The following is a 21,720-nucleotide window of genomic DNA, read 5'->3' as shown; positions in this document are numbered from 1 at the left end:
AGAAAAAGCTTTGAAACAAGTCAATGCAATGTAGTATTTTAATTTTGGAAATGAATTATTGAAAAATTTATTTAAAAATTTCAATAAATTGACAGTGTAACAATCATTGCATTATAAAAACATTGTGTGAAAAAAAAATTGTCTTAAACCATGGCAAAAATTACGCTTTATACTATAAATGCAGTTAATTTGAACTCAAAATTACTTTGACACGACATCCATATTATATAATTTAGACTAAGATCTATCTGTCAGAGTTCTTAATTTTGGCATATTTATATATTTTGAAACATCTAAAAGTCATACCTAGGCTTCAGCCAAAAGAAAAAGTTGTTTATAACTCTTTAAATTTAGTTAAAATATTAATGAAAATTAACTTAAAATTTCTTAGCAAAAGGTGCTTAATCGAGGAGTAATGAAAATAAGTAGTTAATATATTATATAATAGAAATTTTTAGCACACATTTTATTTAACGTTGAACGTTAAAAAAATAATTTAACAAGTTATTCCTAACAATAAGCTTATTCGTAATGGGGCTTTTTAGTACAAAGTTTTTTAAATATTTTTTTTTCTTATTTGAGGAATGTTACTTGTATAAAAACTATTTATAAATAATATGAATAAGACGTTTGTATTTTATATAATTGTGTCCAAACTAACCCATTACTTGAATGTTGCATTCCTTTGTTTTTAAGAAATAGTTTTTGACATGTAATTTTATTTAAAAGTTAAAAAAAATACTTGCTATTCATATTAAAATTTTCAAAATAAATATCGATTTTAACATATTATTCAATAATTTTCTAAAATTTTTATTTTATAATTAATGTATGAATATTTATAAAGTCGCTATTACAATGCTACATTTATGTGTTAGAACATGTATTTAAAATTAATTTTTTATATTGAAGGCACATTGTAACGAGGATAAAGCACTATAGTTCAAGGTACAACAGTCCTTTCATATATACGCATTGAATATAATAACATAAATTACTATCAATATATCAACGATGTCTTTGTAAATAGTTTCACTTACGAAAGTTTACTAATTTTGTTTCACAATCAAAATATTAAAAAAATCACCTTTCATTTTCTAAAAAACCACCAAAAAAAATCTAAAATGTATTATGTTTAAAAATTTAAACAAAAAAAAAATTAAAAAAATTAAATTTTCAAAATAATCATCTAAACATAATAAAATATTCGAGATATATATCAAGCGGACGGTTTTTTAATTTAGAAATAATTATATGATGTATGGACCACCACTTTGTAAATCGTCTAAGATTGTATACGGCATTTCTATTATTTCTTATATTTTAATGCAAGATCGGCAATAACAACACTTTTTATAATCTCCTATAATAATTATTCATATATTATTTAGTTCTTTTTATATTTTATAGTATACGATTACATATATATTTTTTATTTGAATACATAAGAATACTACAAAAATTTAGAATTCGAACACAACATGTATAAACTTTAAACATTAATTGCAAATTTCAATAAAAAGAGATTACAGAAGCCAGTGTTGGTACCAGAGAGAAGTGTAAATGTTACTTGCGTAGACAAGTCTAGATGTTTCTAGTAAAGACCGAGTAGACCAAGCAGGCACTTCTTGTAGTGTCCGGAGCAGTCGCCCTGTAATCGAAAAAAAGAAAAAAAAATTAAATTAAAATAATTCTATAAATATTAACGTATAATATTCGTCGTTCGTATAACGTATAGTATTGAGAAGACCTTATCTTGAGCTTAAATTGGTAGGTTTTTAAAAGTACTCAGTTTTTCGCGTAGTTTCAAATTGGATATGTGTACTTATTTGGAGGAAAATTTTGATTGATTTGAAGATCTATTGGAAATATTTTAAGGCGTGTTTAAAAAGATATAAATAGACAAGTTTATACCACGAGAAAAACTGAATCCTCAAATCCATTATATAGTAAATCATTTCTTGTACCTTACCACCTTAGCGGCTGACATGAGACTTACAGATCTAAAACGTCCATTCATACAATACATCGATTGCAACAATAATATATATTACGGAACCACCTGTGACCGTGAATTGCAATCACTCCATAATATAGTTTGAAAAAGACGATCGTGGTATGTCTTGTCCCATAAAATCATCAAGTCAATCAAAGAGTGTTCATAGTGGCCGATTAAACAGGTATATTATGCTACGAGTATTAAGACTGGAACAAATTTGCGCGACGACGCGTTGGCGCAGCGGTCACTACGCTGATAGTTGCGCTAGCGGTCGCGGGTTCGATCCCCGCACATGACAATAATTTGTATTGGCCATTCAGATGTTTGTCATGGTCAGAGCGTTTGTGCTCGTGTAATTGTGTGTGTTCCTGTGAATCCTACCGGGAGCCGTTGAGTGTGTAGCGTTTATTTATTTATTTAAATTTAATAGCTAGTTCGTATTTTGTTGCATTTCTGCTATACGGATGTACTTATAAATACATATATAAATACAAAAATAAAAAAATCAATTTGTTACATCAACCATAAAGGAACTGTAATTCATTTGTATTACAGCCTAGTCGATTAATCAATTAGTTTTTTCAACAATATTAATCACCTCGATCCAGCTCTGAAGAGTTTCACCATATTTCGACTGGAACATATCAGCGATGTCTCCGAGGTCCACCTCGCACCTAGTCACCATGATGCGAATCAGCTGGCGGTCGTTTGTGCCGAGACCCTTCATAGATTTGTGGAGACGCTCAGCGAAGAACAACGGCTTGTTGCGGACCACTTTAACTGTAAATTAAAATTGTATTAAATTAAATTTACAAGTTAATTACATATTTTATGTAAGATGAGTAGTGTGTACATATGTATTGTTGATTACTACATTGGCTTATGTTTCTATTTTTATGATTTTTTAAATAAATTTACATACGACAAATTATGATAGATTACACAGACAACTTGACTAAGCCATCTGCTAAGGCCTTGCTGTTATTTGTGCAACTTAGTTTTACTAATTACTTACCATTTATTTGGTCTAGTTTATTTGATTATTAGGAATTTATTACGCTTTAGCCTGTAATATCCCACTACTGGGCATAGGCCTCTTTCCCCATGTAAGAAAAGGAGCAGAGCTTAATCCACCACGCTGCTCCAATGCGGGTTGGCGGATATATTCCTTACTATGAGTAACGATCGCTATCAGGTGTACATGATAATAACCGGGACCGACGGCTTAACGTGCTCTCCGAGGCACGGTGGGGAGACCCACAAGGACTGCACAAACACCCAGACCACGGCAAACACATGTATGGCCAATACAAATGTTTGTCGTGTGCGGGGATCGAACCCGCAACCGCCAGCGCAACAGGTACAATCCACGGCTGTAACCGCTGCGCCAACGCGGCGTAATTTATTAGTTACCAAATTATATGTACTGACCGTGATCAATGAATTTTAAATTAGTACATTACTAGCTGACCTGGCACACTTCGTACCGCCTTATTTTTTTTTTTTTTTGTTAAATATAATAATTACATAAATCAAAATAAAATATAGCCCATCTTTCAAGTTGGATCAAACTGCACACGGTGTACTGATTAAAATCGGTTAAGTAGTTTAGAAGTCCATCGCGGACAAACAATGTGACACATAATTTATATAATTATATAAAGATATAATGTAATATAAATAAATTTTAAAAAACAATTAGATTATGTGCATCACTTGGCAATAGCAAACTGCAGAGGTTCCTCTTGCACTAACTATTAGTAAATTTTTGTCAAAAGCTTACCAATAGCTCGTAGAGCCTTTTCAAGGTCACCAGAGAATTCCGCCTTGATAGCGTCGTCTATGTCATGTCCGGTGAGGTTTTGGTACTCCTGGAATATAGCGGCCAGTTGCGGGAACGAGCGAGAACAAAGCACCGCGTTGAACACTGATTCGTCCGTACCGAGACGCAGTTCACCTGGAATTTATAATTGATTGTTTATTATATTAGAAATTTCTTAAAATATGTACGAGTTGTCTAAATTAGAAAATGGGGTGTTCCATCAAGAAATATAGTTTAAACTGGGTACATTACTAATAAAATAATTTTGGTGATTGATAATAATTTCCACACTTACTAATCATAAAAGAAAAAACGCTTTCAAAACACGCCATTCTTTTCTAAACAAACTATAAAATCTTGCATTTTCAAAACTTTCAATAAATTTAAAATGTTAATAATCATTTATGTTTTTAGTTTTTTAATTGGTAAACAAATATTATCAATGAATATATAACTATTTGTTTTTAAGATTGTCAATAAATAAAATATACAACTGATGATGAACTGAAATGAAGACATTCAACAATATCTTTTAATATTTTAAATTTGCTAAATTAATTTAGAGTACCTGCTTGCAACAAGCTCCTAGCATCTTCGCGGGCCTTCGCTTGGTCAATGTGGAAATCTTCAGATCTATTACCCTGTAAAAATAAATTTATTTACATTAATATCAGTAATTTATTGATTCAAACAAAATTAAAAAAATATATTTTATAGTGAAACTTGGTTACAATTTTTAATTCATCTTTTTACAGTTATCAATTTATCAATTCTAATATAATTGAAATATAATTGTTTAGATACTTTAAACGATTAATTATACATTGTTCATTTGACATTGGTTTTTTGAGAACCTCATCGTATCCACATGATAGATAAGGCAATTTATGATAATTAATTTATTTTTAGATATTAAAAATACGAACATAGTTCCACGCTACTACGAAAAAAGACTTACCATACACAATGATGTCATTAGCCTCTTAAAATTGCCTGACGTATCACCGCGTAAGTCATCCTCGAGAAGTGTTCCGTATACTGTAAAGACAAAAAATATAAATAAACTATGATACATTATATTAGGATGAATGTTTATTATTATTTAATATCCATACATAGAAACAACATTTTGCAACGTTTATCACAAATGTGTAATGGTGGCCTTATCAATGCGACTTTTTATACGGAACCATAAGTGTAGGCTTTATCTTAAATTGACAAAAATTAATGGCCTAACATGAGTATATGAATTATTTTACTGGACAATGCAAGTAATTTAACAAAAATCCATACATATTTAATTATTTATTAAACAAAATCTTATAGTATGTATAATGTAGGTACATATATTTTCATTGATATCCTAATTCCTTACAAATATTTCTCCCAGCACACCCTTTAAGGACAAATTTTTATTCGATCTAATTTCTGACTATAATTTCTAATTATTATTTATAAAATAATAAACGTTTTAATGTCTAGACGTGACGTTCAATCAGTATATATGTAGTGCTCTTTCTGATCTGACGTTATATATATTGTGTAGCCATTGTATAGTATGAGCTTTAACGGAATCGCTCAATATCGCCTCCATTTCAATGACATGGCGAAAAATAGGAATGTTATTATTTTTGGATGGTTCATTTTGCGCCAGACTTTTAGACTACCAGACACGGTTCATAGAATATTTTATCACGTTTTTTAGAATATACGAGTCTATAATGAATTTATTTATAATATATATAAATATATAATACGCAATTATTTATTATTTATTTGAGTCTAAATCAATTGGTCTTAATTTAGGTATCGTTGTTTTACTTTTTTACATATTATGTACCACTGTCTTTCACACTATGAGAAAACTTTCTCCTAACAATAGGTTTAAGAGATCTCTTTTAGAGAGTGACCTTTATTAAGCTTACATATACAAAATATTCTGTATATTTTAAGTGGAATAAAGTATTTTATTTTTTTGGCCTTTGAACGCATCACGTGATTAAACAATACCAAGAGAATTATGGTCAATACACTGACATCTAAATACACTTTACACGAAATGTGATATTATAAGGATAAAACATTAAAAAATAATTTATCAACTTTGGAAACGTACCAAAGATTCCTGTACCTAATGTTTTCCTCTTTCCTATATATCGGTTATCGATGACTCACTTGGATTTTTTACGAGAAAATACCTAAGTTCTGACCAGACTCTTGTATCGACATAAAAAGATATAGTTTAATGAAGTTTAAAAATCATAATATTGAAGTTTTATTGCATAAGTTCTTATAAGTTTTTACTGACTATTTATAAGTAAAACATGGCGCTTGCTAATGCTTGCTTGAATAGTGCTAGAATATTGGCAATTCAAAAATACAAGCAAAAATCATTGTAAATAACTAAATAGGTATATCTTTTTACATATAAATCATATTAATAAGTTTTCAACAAAGAGTTTCTTTTATGTAATTTATATTAAAATCACAATACGATGCTCACAGTAATGACATGATTCGACAATAATGGAAAATTTCCTTCACAGTATTTAAATACAAACATATACTGTCGCATACGCTCTGGATTATTTATTAAAAGTACATAAGCTTACTGATATGAAATTCATTAAAAATATACTGAACAGTAGCGTATTTTAGGAACATACTCGAAAAGGAAATAATTCATTTTAGCTCAAGGATATACACACAATCTAGGAATGTGAATTCAAGTAAACGATGTTGCATATCATTGGACTTGGAATTGCTTGTATCCTATTCATGTCATTTACCAGAATTATACCTATTTACGTTCAGAGTCATAAATTGAAATAAAGAAAGAGTCAAAATTTATAACATTTATAATACTACAAGCAATTTACTTAGGTCCGTGCCAAATATTGATCAAAAATGTATCGTTGAAAAGGGCGTAGCTTAATCCCGATAAAACGTTTGCGTGGTGGGAGTTCTTCACGCGAATCAGAAGACAAATAGCACTATCAAAATAAATTTCAATATAAGGTTATTTTGATGAAGTCTTCCATGTCTACAAATTATTATTTTTCATTATTTATAATGAAATCATAGAGAATTTAATATCGAATTTATAATATGCTTAATTTTGTTCAAAGAAACCGCAGTTTTCTAAACGTCCTAAATTAATAATATTATCTCGATTTAGGTATTTCGACCTGCCCTTTTTAACTTCAGAAAGAGATATTTTTTATCAGATAAAGGTTATTCTTATTCGTAATAGCTTGATGAAAATCATATATACACACACACACACACAAAAGCTTAATATACCATTTGCGTAACGACAAAAAACATATAAATAATTGCGCATGACAGGTAAAAGAATAATTTCAATAACATTTTTTAAAAACTACTAAACTGATATTTTTACCAAAAAATAAATGTAGTAATAGTCTTACTTAAGTGTATTTTAAAACATACCATTACATAACTATAGTACTCATTCGTATTAAGAAACTATAAGTAGCTCAAGTTTAAACATATGACGTAGCTATGACTTATATATGAATATATAGTTAAATACATCTGAGACACGCTATCATGAATAAGCAATGAACGCAAACATGTCATAGAGCATTCCCCTGAGATGGCCCCAATTGGCTACATTAATACGTACATAAAACAAACCCATAACGTACGTCACAGAACAGTAATGATTCATAAACGAAATATCAAGCGATTCTCGTTAAAAGATACGAAGTTAAGACTCGATTACTTAAAGTAGATCAATGTCATTCACATGCAATCAACAACATGTAGGTATACACGTATACAGCTAAACATGTACAATAATAATGTGGCAACTTACACGAGGCACGTGTTGAAGTATAAATGAGTTAAATAAACGCAGATTGTTGAAGACAGTGACTATTAAATAATAGCTACGAAATGATGACGTTAATGTACGTCATCTTTCTGATGACTAACAGTTTGTCTATAAGATTGTTATGCCTACGTAAGAGGCTGATATATATATATATACGCGGGCGAAGCCGCGGGCACAGCTAGTATATATATATATATATATATATATATATATATATATATATATATATATATATATATATATACTAGCTGTGCCCGCGGCTTCGCCCGCGTTGAAATCAGTTTGTCACAAAGTTTTCCCGGCAAACTTCTAGTGAAACTCTATCAAAATCGGCTTTGGTGAAACCGCATGAAAATCCGTTTAGTAGATTTTGAGGGAATCGATCACATACGCTTTTGGGGACTTTGTTTTATAATACACTAACTGTTGCCTGCGACTACGTCCGCATGGTTATGAAGATATGCATAACTATTAAGATGCTTAACGCAAATTATTTTTTTATTTCAATCACTTGAAATGCTTATCACTATGAGTAACTTTTTCAAAGGCACAATTTAGTATAATTTAAACGTTATTTTTATATGACCTCTCTATACACCACATTTTTAGTTTTATTTTCAGGCTGCAGTATAAATAATCTACCAGGCGAACTTATAGCTGCTATATATGTTTCATACAAACTATCAACCCCAATTAAACCCCCTTAGCGGTGGAATATCGCAAAATCCATTCTTAGCGGACGTCTACTAACTATAATCTACCTCCCTGCCAAATTTCATTTTTGTCCATCTTGGATAATCCAGCGGTTTCTGAGTTCTCGTGATGAGTGAGTTAGTGACCTTTCTCTTTTATATATATAGATTACGATGTATTATTTGGACACTTCCTCACCATCTATAGAGCATATATTTTAAATTTCAACTCTCTCACTTCAAAACATAGGACTTTCATACAAACTTCCAACCTCCGTTTTGTCCCTTTAGGAGTCGAGTTTCGTAAAATCCGTTCTCAGCGGATGTCTGCGCCCTATGAGGAACCTACTGGACAAATTTTAAGTTTGTAGCTGTTATAGTTTCGGAGATTTCGTGATGAGTGAATCAACCTACCATCCCCCATTTTAACCCCAAAAGGGAGATGATTTCTAAAGATACATTATTTGAACATCTTTTAACCATCTATAGAGCATACATTTTAAATTTCAAGTCTCTTCCTTCAAAAACATAGGACTTTCATACAAATTTCCAACCCCCGTTTTATCCCCTTAAGGGTCGAATTTCGTAAAATTCATTCTTAGCGGATGTTTGCGACCTATAAAGAGCCTATCTGCCAAATTTCAAGTTTTTAGGTGTTATAGTTTCGGAGATTTCGTGATGAGTGAGTCAACCTACCATCCCCCGTTTTAACCCTAAAAGGAAGTTGATTTCTAAAGATACATTATTTGGACACCTTCTCATTATCTATAGAGCATACATTTTAAATTTCAAGTCTCTTACTTCTAAAACATAGGACTTTCATACAAACTCCCAACCCCCGTTTTACCCTCTTAGGGGTCAAGTTTCGTAAAATCCGTTCTTAGCGGATGTCTACGCTCTATAAGAAAACTACCTGCCAAATTTCAAGTTTCTAGGTGTTATAGTTTCGGAGATTTCGTGATGAGTGGGTCAACCTAACATCCCCCGTTTTAACCCAAAAAGGGAGTTGATTTCTAAATATACATTATTTGAACACTTTCTCATCATTTATAAAGCATACATTTTAAATATCAAGCATCTTATTTTAAAAACATAGAACTTTCATACAAACTTCCAACCCCCGTTTTACCCCCTTAGGGATCAAGTTTCGTAAAATCCGTTCTTAGCGGATGCCTACGCTCTATAAGGAACCTATCTGCCAAGTTTCAAGTTTCTAGGTGTTATAGTTTCGGAGATTTCGTGATATATATATATATATATATATATATATATATATATATATATATATATATATATATATATATATATTGAGAAATGGAATTCTTTAGTTTAATTAAACTTGTGAATTTTTTTCTCACAGTTTGGAGCACGACCTAGTTGTTTAAAAAAAGAAGGCCATGTCAACCAGTGGACTGCGATAGGCAAAAAGAAGTAAATAAATAAATCATTGTTTAATTGAATTGTTATGAAGTAATTCTAATTTTTAAAAGGGAAATCAACTAATGCTCGCGACTTCATTCCGTTGCTTTTTATACGCATTCGCATTTTATATCATTTAAAACTTCAATAAATGTTTCGATTAGATTATATATTTATTTCTCTAGTATTTATATATGATTGCAACTTATTTAATTATATTCTATTGCGTTTTATATGAATTTGCTTAGTTTTTATTTTTCACACCTACAAACGTCCAATGTCCTAAGGTTAGATGATAGAGACTGCTTTTAGGGTTTATCTCTCTTTTCATAGAATTTAATAATGTATTGTGCTTTAGTAAATAAATAAAACAATAGCTACCTATATGTTTGAAAAATAATGTGCTTTCTAAACGATTTACTATCTTTTTCAAAAGACTTCTTACATTATGAGGTAACAAAATTGATACTACTAAAATAAAAGTATTTTTACACGCAAAATACATATCTACAAACACGGGAACATTTCTGATAAACGAACAACTAAGCTATTTACTGTGCGACGCCTCAAATTGATCAAATGACGTCACAGATAAATTGATCCATGTTGAAATACGCGAATTTTATAATATACGTCTAGTCTTTATTGGATTTATTTATACTATATTTTTATTCAATAATAAGTACTGTTCATTACCAAAAGGTTTAAAGGTCAAATTACTCGATTTTTAAACCTTCATAATTGTGTTAAAACCATCATAGTTGGTAGAAGAAAAAATAGTCAACAAAATTATTATACCTACATAACTCAAAAGGTCAGACATGTACTTTTCTCAATCTCGATGCAATTTAAATGGGAAAACATGACAAATTTCAGCTTTCAATTAAAAAAGGAAATCATCGAAATCGGTACACCCAGTAAAAAGTTAAGAGGTAACACACAAAAAATACAGTCGAATTGAGAACCTCCTCTTTTTTTGAATTCGGTTAAAAATAACATTATTTGGTTTAACCAAAAGATATGCAAAACTAAATCAGTTTTAACTAATAAATATTATTCTAGATCAGTTTGTGTTTGAAGTATGAGAGGCACATACACTTGAAACCACAACACGCCAAAAAATTCACTAATTGTTTAAAAGATACGCATCTAAAATCCAATGTAATTTTTGCTATTTACGAAGTTTTTTTATATATATAATAGTTGAAAGTTCAATTTTTATGAACTGCGTTCGATAATGGCTTCCAATAGGGTACAAAACACAACACAAAAGAAAAACGCAAAGAACGATAAAACTAGGACATGGTCTGACGGTAAGTTTTTTTTTCTACGAGTTTCTTTTATTTTTTTTATGGAGAAATGTAAAAAAAATGTACTTACTCGCAGTGTAGGATTGTTTGATGACGTGGATCTCGTGGTTGGTCATGGTGCACATGACCTCAATGAGTACATCTTCATCAGTGCCGATTCCCGATATCGCGTCATGAAGCTCCTTCGCGTAGAACTGAGGCAATGGCGTCATAAGAGCCACCAGCAGGTCTTCGAACTTTCCAGAAGTTTCACTCTTCAAATCGGACACTAGATCCTAAATGACAATATTGAATGTTATTTTGTCTTCTATCAATTAGTTATTAAATAATTATTATACAGTATCGTTGTTGCCCTTCTATTCCTACGGTACAATCGAAAAAGTAAGCATTGGAGAAGTAAAACTTTTTTGTATTAAGCCTTTATCACAAAATAAAAATAAAGTATATTTAATAATAACAACATTACAATTGGATTGCCAAAATAAATGTCATCGCGATACAAATATAAATTTCAAAAATCGTTCTATGAGAGGAAATGGAGTATTTATTTTTAATATTTAGTATTTACCGCCATCTTAATCTATTTGCTATGTTTAAGAACGAGGCCTAGTGAGAAAAATTTCTTTACTTGCGGGAGCTTCCAAGCTGTATATGAATCTGATGTGATTATACAAACTATTTTAATTATTTATTTATTTGTTTTAATATTTGACATGTATTTTAATATGATCTTTTAAAGAATAAAGCTTTAACACGTATTCAGGTAAGTTTTACAGATATTTCCAAATATCATTAAGATAAAAGCCATCGTAATGACGCAGCTGTTGACAATGAAAAATTACATAGTCAATTTACTCGTTATAAACTCGACCTTTCATGTTAGGGTAAACCATTGATAGCACACCAAGATTTAAAACAGTCATCGATTTACAATTGTGCAATCTTCATTTACGAGCTAACTAGCTTTAAGACTCCTTTAATTTGAGGCCATATTTTAATTTGATACGGTACATCAGGCTTATCAGGCTGGGTAATTAATTATATTTTTGTATACTTAATAATTCAATTTTATTTATTGTGGTTAGAAAGTGGTAAAATTGATGGTAAGTACATAAAAAATTCCACACAGCAGTAAATTTATAATATTCCTAAAGCGCTTATTGAAATTATATTGTTGTAATAATAACATATACGATAAGTGGACACTTGATTATCACTACATAACAAATTTACATACCTATACTGTTGAGCACCCTTCATGCATACCCAGTATTGAAACTACTTGATTACATAAAACATAGCTATATAATTTATGTTATCCAGAAATAGGACGGTCATTATATTAATTACAGAAGCTGGACTAATGTTCCAAAATAGTAATTTGTTATTAAAAATACCTAAAATAAAGCACCGACAGAATAAATACTTACATATAGAATAAGTTTGAACGTATTTTTATTATTTGGTAAGGCATCCCCGTTTAGTTACCTACCCGAACATCACATCAACCTATCGCAGTATACTATTGGACGTAGGCTTCCACAAGTTCGAGTCAAAAATGGCGGCATGCTGTAACCACACAGCAACCCGAACGCTTATTAAAAATCTGCGTGGTGGATTAAGTTCCAATTCTTCTCCTACATGGAGAAAGAGGCCTATGCCCAGCAGTGGGATGTTACAAGCTGAATGCGTTATGAAAAATCATCATCTGCTTGCCCTTATCCCACTTATGTAGGTTCGGCACAACATGTTTTCCTCTTCCATTCCTCTCTATTATTCGTCACTTCAGCGCTTACTTCTTTCTTTCTCATGTCCTCACTCACACAATCCATCCATCGCTTTTTTAGCCTGCCGATCGCTATTCGTCCTTCGACATTAATCCCTACATTCTTTTACCAATATAGCGTTCATCCCTCCTCATTACATGCCCATACCACGCTAACCTAATGCTCCTCATTTTCTCTGTCACGGGTGCTACTTTCAAAGTCCACCTTCGAATATATTTCAAACGAATATAAGTCCGAGAAAAAGTGGATGGATAACATATCTATTCAGAAAAAATATAGAATAAATGCTATGTTTGGTATAGAAAACACGCTAGAATACAATAGCGAAAAGTTAGACATTGTAAAACCCAGAGAAGCCTTAATTTTTACATTAAAACAAGTCCACTGTAAAAAGTTATACATGAACTAAAACATTTGTTTCATTTTTACGGACATTTTAACATGATAATACGATAATATACTCATTATATCAATAAAAATTACTTGAAGTAAATCAGGTCTTGGTTTCCGCATATAATTTGCTTTTAGTTTTGAGTGATAAAGAAAATTAATGTGGGCACCGCATTAGGTGAAAGTCGAAATAACGTCTACGTGCCACGATTGTCAAACCGCTTTACCATAATTCTGAACCACTTACCTACATCGTATGTAAGCAAAAGCCGTATAAACAAATTAAAGGAAATGTTTATATATAATTTTGTATCTATAAGGTTTTTGTTTAAATATTTTTATTTCTCAAAAAGATTAACAAAAATAACATACACGAGAAACGTACAGACGTACAGAGAAACGATTACAGTATATGAAGTTATTGGAGTATGAAAGAAACGTTCGTAGTTATATAATTATGTATCTACAAGGTTTTTCGTTATTAATTTCAGAAGCCCCAATGGGGTTTTAAATTAAATGTAGTGCCCTTAGCGTGTATTATTTAGTCGTAATATTATAACAAGTAAAATGTTTTAGCGTAATTGATATCAAACAAATTATACAAGTAATTTTGAAGTTTTCAAATAATTTTATACAATATTTCATTCACTATTATGACATGAAACTATAGTAGATTTAAAAAAAACTATAGCTTATTTCGATTCATTTATACGAACAAAATATCTCAAAAATACAGTGGAATTCGATGGTGGTTAGAAATCAAAATCTTTTACGTTGGGTATCATCATCCGTTAAATAGCGTTATCCACAACTTGTAAAACATGCCCTAAGTATTTTATAATGGCTGTGTTTGAGAATAAATTTAATTTAAAAAAAAAAATGAAATCTCGGTTTAAATAAGATGATATAAATTATAAAGTAATTATAAACCCAAATAATTTTTTACAATTAGGGTTGTTACGCTAAGTAAGTATATAGCTAGGGATTTTGGTAAATCGAGAAAATCGTTCCACATACCTACAGACTATTTTAAAGTCAAACCACATTGACAAGATATTTTATTTCTCTATTCATAAAAACGATTCGTATAAATCAAGGTATAGATCATTTTAAATTTAAAAATTAAATATTAAAAATTATATAAAAATTAAAAATTATTTTTTTTATAACAAGTCACTCACCTTTCCATATAATGTTTTGAACTCGAACGCGATCCGGAGACGCTGTTCGTTACTGCGACGTGTCAACACTTGGATGATCGACTTTTCGTCTGTTCCAAATCCTTTCATAGCCTTCCGTAGCACAGCCGCATCTTCACGGGGGTCGAAGGGGTTCACGGGAACTACGGTTGGTTTGGACTGTAAATAGAACAGAGCTGTTAAAAATAAAAATCAATTTATTATTCATATATATACTCGTATGTAAGGGCCAAAGTTTTAATTAAGTGTATTCCGTGCTTGTTAAATTATATTACCATTAAAATATTTTATTATTTTGCGCTTATATGGTCAATATACAATATTGTACATAAGCTTTACGCACGCTTGCCTTGGGGAGTAAACTGTAGCTGGTGAATTCATGTGTCCGTGTGTCCGTGTGTGCGTGTGTGCGTGTGTGCGTGCGTGCGTGCGTGAGTGATCACTAAAGCAGCGATATCTTCCATTCAACGTTACATACATTTACACATCAAACATATAACACCTTTTGTAGAGTTAAAAATAAAAAATAAAAAACAATATTTTACATAGTAAACAAAAACTTGTGTTTGTGTATCTGTAACAAAGTGTGGTGTTCGTAATAATACATATTTATGTACCTAATACCTATATAGTAAAAAAGATGAACTTTGTTTAATAAATAATTTCTACTGCTTTTTCGCTAATGTTTATTTTATACATGAAAACTTCTAACACTAGTATAAAGATATCGATTTTCTCTAATTATTATCTACTATCAGCGTTTATTTTGCATTGTATCAAAATATCTTAAGTGGTAAAACTCTTATCATGTAATCTTCATACCCTATTTTATCAGCCATCCTTCAAACATATTGACTGTTAAATATAAACAGCACATTATTTTAGGCTTTACATTACAAGTCATATCAATACCTACTAAGATAATAAAGATGTGGTGTTTGTTAGGTTGAAGGTGATAATCTCAGGAATTACTATGTCAAATTGAAAAATTATTTTATATATATATAGTACGGAAGTCTATAGGCTATATAACAACACGCTACGACCAATAGGTACGGAGTATCATAAAAAATCAATCAATAAAAAAGTTAAGTACGCGACAAATTTATCCCGTGACAGCATAACATTGAAATAATATGAAAATTTCTATGTGAACGAAGTTGCGGGCAAAAGCTACTAAATAATAGCACGAAAATATTACTTGTGTGTATTTAATTGATGCTAAATAACTAATAGTTCGATAAATAATTTAGTACGAAGATTCGGATATCTATATTGTACATAATTTAAATTGCTAAGTAATATAACCATGTAAAAATTTCAATAGACTTCTAAATAAGAGATGCCGGTATTTAAAAAACTTACCTTCAATTGTATGTTAATATAGATTTACAATGAAAATGAATCATAAATTGTATGAACTTAGATCTATCTCATGAGTGTAAAAGAACAGTGTCATTTATAGCATTTCCGCTTAGTTCATTCTCATAACAGTACATGCAGATTAAGGTAGGCATAGAACGAAGATGTCGAGAAAAACTATTAAATACCGTGTAACGGAACGACTTGAACCCACGCCGTATGCCAATTGATGCTCTATAGATGCTGCGCATACTGGAATTTGACGTTACCGAGGACATGTTACCGTATTGTTACAGAAACTATACCAATTAAAACACAATACAATTATATCACACCATATCACAAATCAGTAACAGTATAATAAAACAGTGGCTTTGTAAGAAACTACATCCATTGTAGTGGGGACCGAAGTCAAGACTGAATCGCTGGTTATTGTGATAAATGTACTCGGTGAGACGGAGTGAACATAACAATGTAATTGCAGTAAACTGTTCCTTGAATAGAGTCACTGTGTGTATGTATGGCACCAGTGCCTCATATTTGTGTATAGAATAGACACACATCTCGGTTTTGTGTCAAGTACAACGAAATTGGGTTATATTTAGAATAAAATAACTTGTCTTAAACATTTAATTAAGTGTTTAATGTTGATTAATTCTTAGTGTAGTTTTTTTTTTAATTTTGTATTATAACAGTGTGTATATGGAAATAAGTAATTATGTGAAAGAAAGTTAAAAAAAAAACTTGTAATATATGAGTAAAAAAAATAATTAATAATTTTGAACTGAGAAGCCAATTATATAAAAATAATTTAATTATTTAAGAACCTTCGTAACGGTTCTTGTCTCTTAAATGATTTACTGTATATTAAATGATTTACTGTATTTAAATTGTAATGTAAGTCTCGTAGATCACTTCTATGTAGTGTTATAGATCAAGCAAAAAAAATGTAGTGTATAAATATAGTGTATATTCAGAAATCTTAAAAATTGACGTACACAGCTATTTTAAAATAACATAAAAAAACACAACAAAGTAATAAATTGATAAACTAAAAAAAAAAAAAAAAATTAAGGGCTATAATTTACAATATAATTTGACTATTTAAAATGTTTAACTTTATTATAAATGTAATAAATGTAATGTTTATTAAAAAAACACATTTACAAAATTTTGTATTATTATTCTTTCACAATAATATCATAATATTGCAGTGTAAAATTTCCAATACACATTGTGAGTAATCTTTCCTGTTAGTATGGTATATTATGAATAAAAACCAACCATTGGCCCAATGCCACTTATCAGTATGTAATCTGATGAAAATAGTAACAATAGTGTGTGTATGACTCAATGTACTGATCAACATTGCAAAATATTTAATGAATAATTAGACTGAAAAATATAATAATTATAATAATATAGGCATAATGAACAATGTTATTTTTATTTTCATAATAAAATATTGTTATATATCTGTTTGATATGATATATATATCTGTTTGATGATATTTATGTGTAGCAATTATTTTACTTTATGAGTCATTATTCCTATGGTTTTCTAGTTTTTTTTTTTTTTTTTTTTTTTAATTAAACCTGGTACTTATTTGTGTAGTTAATACAAGTATTTGATTTTTACATATTTTTGTAATATCTTAATTTATAAATTATGTGAATATATAACATATGTTTGGCGTGTTATTAAATAATTTCTTCTGAAGTAGTAGTAGTGCATATAAATCTAAAAGCGAACACATTGATGATGATAAGCATATAGACAGCATTTATATTATTATCTTATTTACAGTTAGTTATTATGTTAAATTTTAATAACAAATATATAAACAAAAAAAAAGCGTCAATTCTAAGCCAATGTTTTGCTTATCACAAAATATAAATATAGTGAGTTGAGTATTAATTATAAGAAAGTTACCTTTGGCACATGTACTGGACTTGATGAAGGACTATATGCTTGATGGCTTTGGACATTTGATGATGGATAGCCCTGGTGTTGATTAGGTTGTTGATAACCAGAACTTTGAGGGTAGCCTGGCTGCGCAGATTGAGCAGAAGGATAGCCTTGAGCAGAAGGGTAGCCTTGAGCAGAAGGGTAGCCTTGAGCAGAAGGGTAGCCTTGAGCAGATGGATAGCCTTGAGCAGAGTTTGCCTGTGGGTAAGCCTGACTTGGATAACCAGAGCTAGGTTGAGAGTACCCTTGTGAATACCCTTGAGTCTGTTGTGGGTAGCCTTGGGCTTGCGGATACCCTTGAGACGATTGCGGGTAGCCAGAGCCAGTGTTAGGGTAACCGGGTTGAGCTGTCGGATATCCCATTGTAGGAAAACCTGGCATCGGCAGCGGGTTCCCAAAAGACTGCGGGGCTGAGTTGCTAAATCCGACATTGTGTAGGTAAGGTGGCTGACCCTTAAAACGAAATTAAATATCATGATCAGTACCTACCTATGTTACGCCAGAATATAATTTTGTGATAAACAAAACAAAGATTTTCTACTTTAATGACCATTTAAAATATACACTTTCACATTCTACTTACTTGGTAAGGATTCATTTTGTAAAACTTAGGTATTTATTAATATTAAGTAATGAATAATTGAAGCACTTAATTTTCCGCTACGAAATACACGAAAACACACTCGAACACTAGGTTAACGATTGGTTAGTGACGGCTCAGAGCAACAGTGCTCCGTACTTCCACAGTTTAATAAATAATAGTAATGCGAGACGCGCGCTCCAATTCGATCAGCGATGACGAAATCACTGTGACGTGTATTTCGTCTTTACCACAGACTACTCAAAACAAATTAACTCAGAGAGGGCTTGGTTGCGTGACCAATTACCATCATAAAATACCGGTTAAATAGCGTTAATATTTTTACCGATATCTCTTCGACTTTGCCATAAGCCCATCCCGGTATACTTACTGTACTCTGTGCATAAACCACAGGAATTACTCGACTGAAAACGTCTCTTACCTTTCAAGCCGCCCATCTCCCATTGACAATGGGCTATTGTCATAATCATGGAGCATAGAGAAGAGGAGAACGATCGCTATAGAAAATAGTGTCCCGAAAATATCGACGAAATAGCGTAGCGCTGCGATCGCTAAGTTGCCTCAATAAAAGCGCGGGCTGTTGTGCGCTAATTTGAACTGATCTATCAAGTCTATCAACATTTAGTTCGATCATTTTTTAGACATTCGAAGGTGCATAAATTCCTAACAAGCTGAAAAACTGTTTCTGAGCTACAACAATTCAAAAAGTTGTAAAAGTTGTTATCGTAATAATATACACACGTTTCTACGCTTTTACAGATGTTGTTTCGAATTTACACTAGCATATAAATTAAGAGACTGGGTTTCATTTTACCTGATATTCTTTAAGTTTTAACTTATGTATATTTTAAGTATAAGTTACAATGACCGATAGAAAAAAAATTCAACGTATGTAACAACTCCAGAGATGTGTATATACGTGGCGAACTCATGCGAAAATTTCGCATAAATTGAAAAGAAAAATCAGAATACAGTGATTAAACTTCGATAATTCGCAAAAAAGGACGTCCCTTTCGGATCAGATAGTACTAAATAATAATTATAGAGAAGACTGTCTTATTTATAAGTCTGTGAGGTGTTTGCATATTTTTAACCACGGGCATTAATTTAATTCACAATAAAGATTCATTCAGAAGTAGACGATATTGGATTAAGTTACGTAATAATAATCTATTTCAATGCAATAAAGCTGCGATAGGAAGCTTAGTATAAAACTTCACAGTTAATATAACACTTATACATTTTTTATAACCTTTATTTTTTGTTCACATTTATTGTAAATGTACTTTAACTAAAATATTTACGATGTTTACCTATTAATAAGATTCGAATATGAAATTACCTATAATATAAATTAAAAAAGGTTCTGAATAGAAAGTATTTGCCAGATAGTGAAGTGTGAAGCGGAATGAAAACATTCAGAAACTTATCCGTTTCATATCGTTATAGATTCAATAAGTTACAGATACTGAGACTTTATCAGTAAGATGTGAAATTGTTTTTATAAGATCAATATTTTAACATCCCACGGCTGGGATTAGGTCTATATGTTTTCTTTTTTGTTCTGTGATACTAAATAAGTTAAAACTATAGCATTTGTTAGTGGTATTCTTCCCGTATGCTTCAGCATGTAATGCTCTAATATCCCACTGCTGTGCATAGGCCTCTTTCCCCCGTGTCAGTGCTTAAGTCAGAGCTTAATCCACCACGCTGCTCCAATGTGGGTTGGAAGATTTATTCCCTATCAATCGCTATCAGATGTACATGATAACAACAGGAACCGACGGCATAACATTCTCTTCGAGGCACGGTGGGGAGACTCAAAAGGACTGCACAAACAGACCACAGCAAACATCTGTATGGCCAATATAAATGTTTGTTATGTGCGGGGATCGAACCCGCAACCACCACCTTTAGCATTCTATAGCTTTTTTTGTATAAAAATTACATTATTGTCTCTCATTAATTATGAACAATATTATGCATATTTTGATATGGTTTTATTAATTTTTTTTTTTCAATAAAAATCATAAAAACACCACATTACTGTTTTTAATGATGCTTACAATATGTTTCTTCACATAATTTATAATTATAAATACAACTTTTCTCAAAGTAAATTAAGAGTCAGTAAATAGTACTAAAATTATCAGAAATATATTATCCATATTATTAGACTATCTGTTAATTATTTAATTAACAATGAGACAATATAAACGTGGCCTTTGCATTGTGACTACTATACAGGTTTACTGGCGAAGTGGTGAATTAGTATCAATATTGAGTGATAGTTAGTAGAAATGAAAGATCAAAATTTGCTAGATTTAACGACATAGTAGTAAAATAAATAAAAAACAATTAAAATATCATATTTTTTTATTTCATAAAATTGCTTTATAAATGTTTTTACATTATTTACAAGTTCATTTGCATACAGTTAGATAATTACAAAAAAAATCTGCTACCTAAAACACATATCTATTGACTTACAAGATGATTTGGAATTTTTCAAAGGTAATGTAGATACTTTCTTTCTTTTCACACTACTACTAAAAGATGTACTTGATGCTTGTTTCTACTTCAGGTGTCACAGTTCTAGATGGAGCCTCGATTTAGGTGAATCTTTAAGTTTATTTTCAATTTTCACCGAATGTGTAATAGTATGAGATTTTTATTTATATTAAAAGAAATGAAAGAAAATATATCGTACCTATAGTGTATGTCAGTTCCTTTACATAAAATAGTCGCTTGCAGAGTTTCCATATACATTTTTATATCTTCTATAGATGATTTAGTATCAATAACAATTTCTGGTTGTTGAGAGAAAGAAACCTGTTGTATCAGAAATGATTATGTGAGCAAAACTTAATAAATTTTATAAAATGCTCTGTATGCATTATAAATAGATAAAATTATTCAAAAAAGCATGAGAAAATTATTTACCTTCACTGAAAGATTATTGGAAATAGTAAAATTCATATCTTATATAATATCAACTCTTCATCACAAGCAAAATAACACCATCCTTGGATCAGTATTGAGTGAAAATGAGCATGGATCTCTTCTAGTGTAACACATGATGGTGGAGACATGTTCGAGATAATGACCTAATGTTGAAATTTATGTACAAGAAAATATTAAAATCTCGCAAATCTATAACAATATGATAAACATAACAATATCTAAGTCTTTTACATTATTATCTGTTACAATCTCTGGTGATTCCATATGATGGGGTCTTGCTGGTTGAGAATCTTCTTTTAAATTGTTACCTTGAACGATTTTTAACAAGGGTTGTGTATAATCCAGGT

The 21,720-nt window shown here is 30.7% G+C and overlaps 1 protein-coding gene across 1 annotated transcript; it reads right to left on the bottom strand.

Moving 5' to 3' along the window:
• Positions 1-866: 866 nt before the first annotated feature.
• LOC123653868 (annexin B9-like) lies at positions 867-18,406 on the bottom strand. The gene is made up of 9 exons (XM_045589845.1): positions 18,392-18,406; positions 17,773-18,261; positions 14,460-14,636; positions 11,172-11,376; positions 4,780-4,859; positions 4,390-4,462; positions 3,783-3,956; positions 2,598-2,779; positions 867-1,651 (listed from the first exon to the last, which is right to left on the bottom strand). Exons 1-9 carry the CDS (start codon positions 18,404-18,406, stop codon positions 1,595-1,597), a joined length of 1,452 nt encoding a protein of 483 aa, XP_045445801.1. The 3' UTR covers positions 867-1,594.
• Between the last annotated feature and the right edge of the window lie 3,314 nt (positions 18,407-21,720).

Source organism: Melitaea cinxia, chromosome 5 (assembly GCF_905220565.1).
Source record: "Melitaea cinxia chromosome 5, ilMelCinx1.1, whole genome shotgun sequence".
Classification (NCBI taxonomy): domain Eukaryota; kingdom Metazoa; phylum Arthropoda; class Insecta; order Lepidoptera; family Nymphalidae; genus Melitaea; species Melitaea cinxia.
Note: the sequence above shows the minus strand (reverse complement) of the source record. Positions and strands in the feature narration are given on the sequence as shown.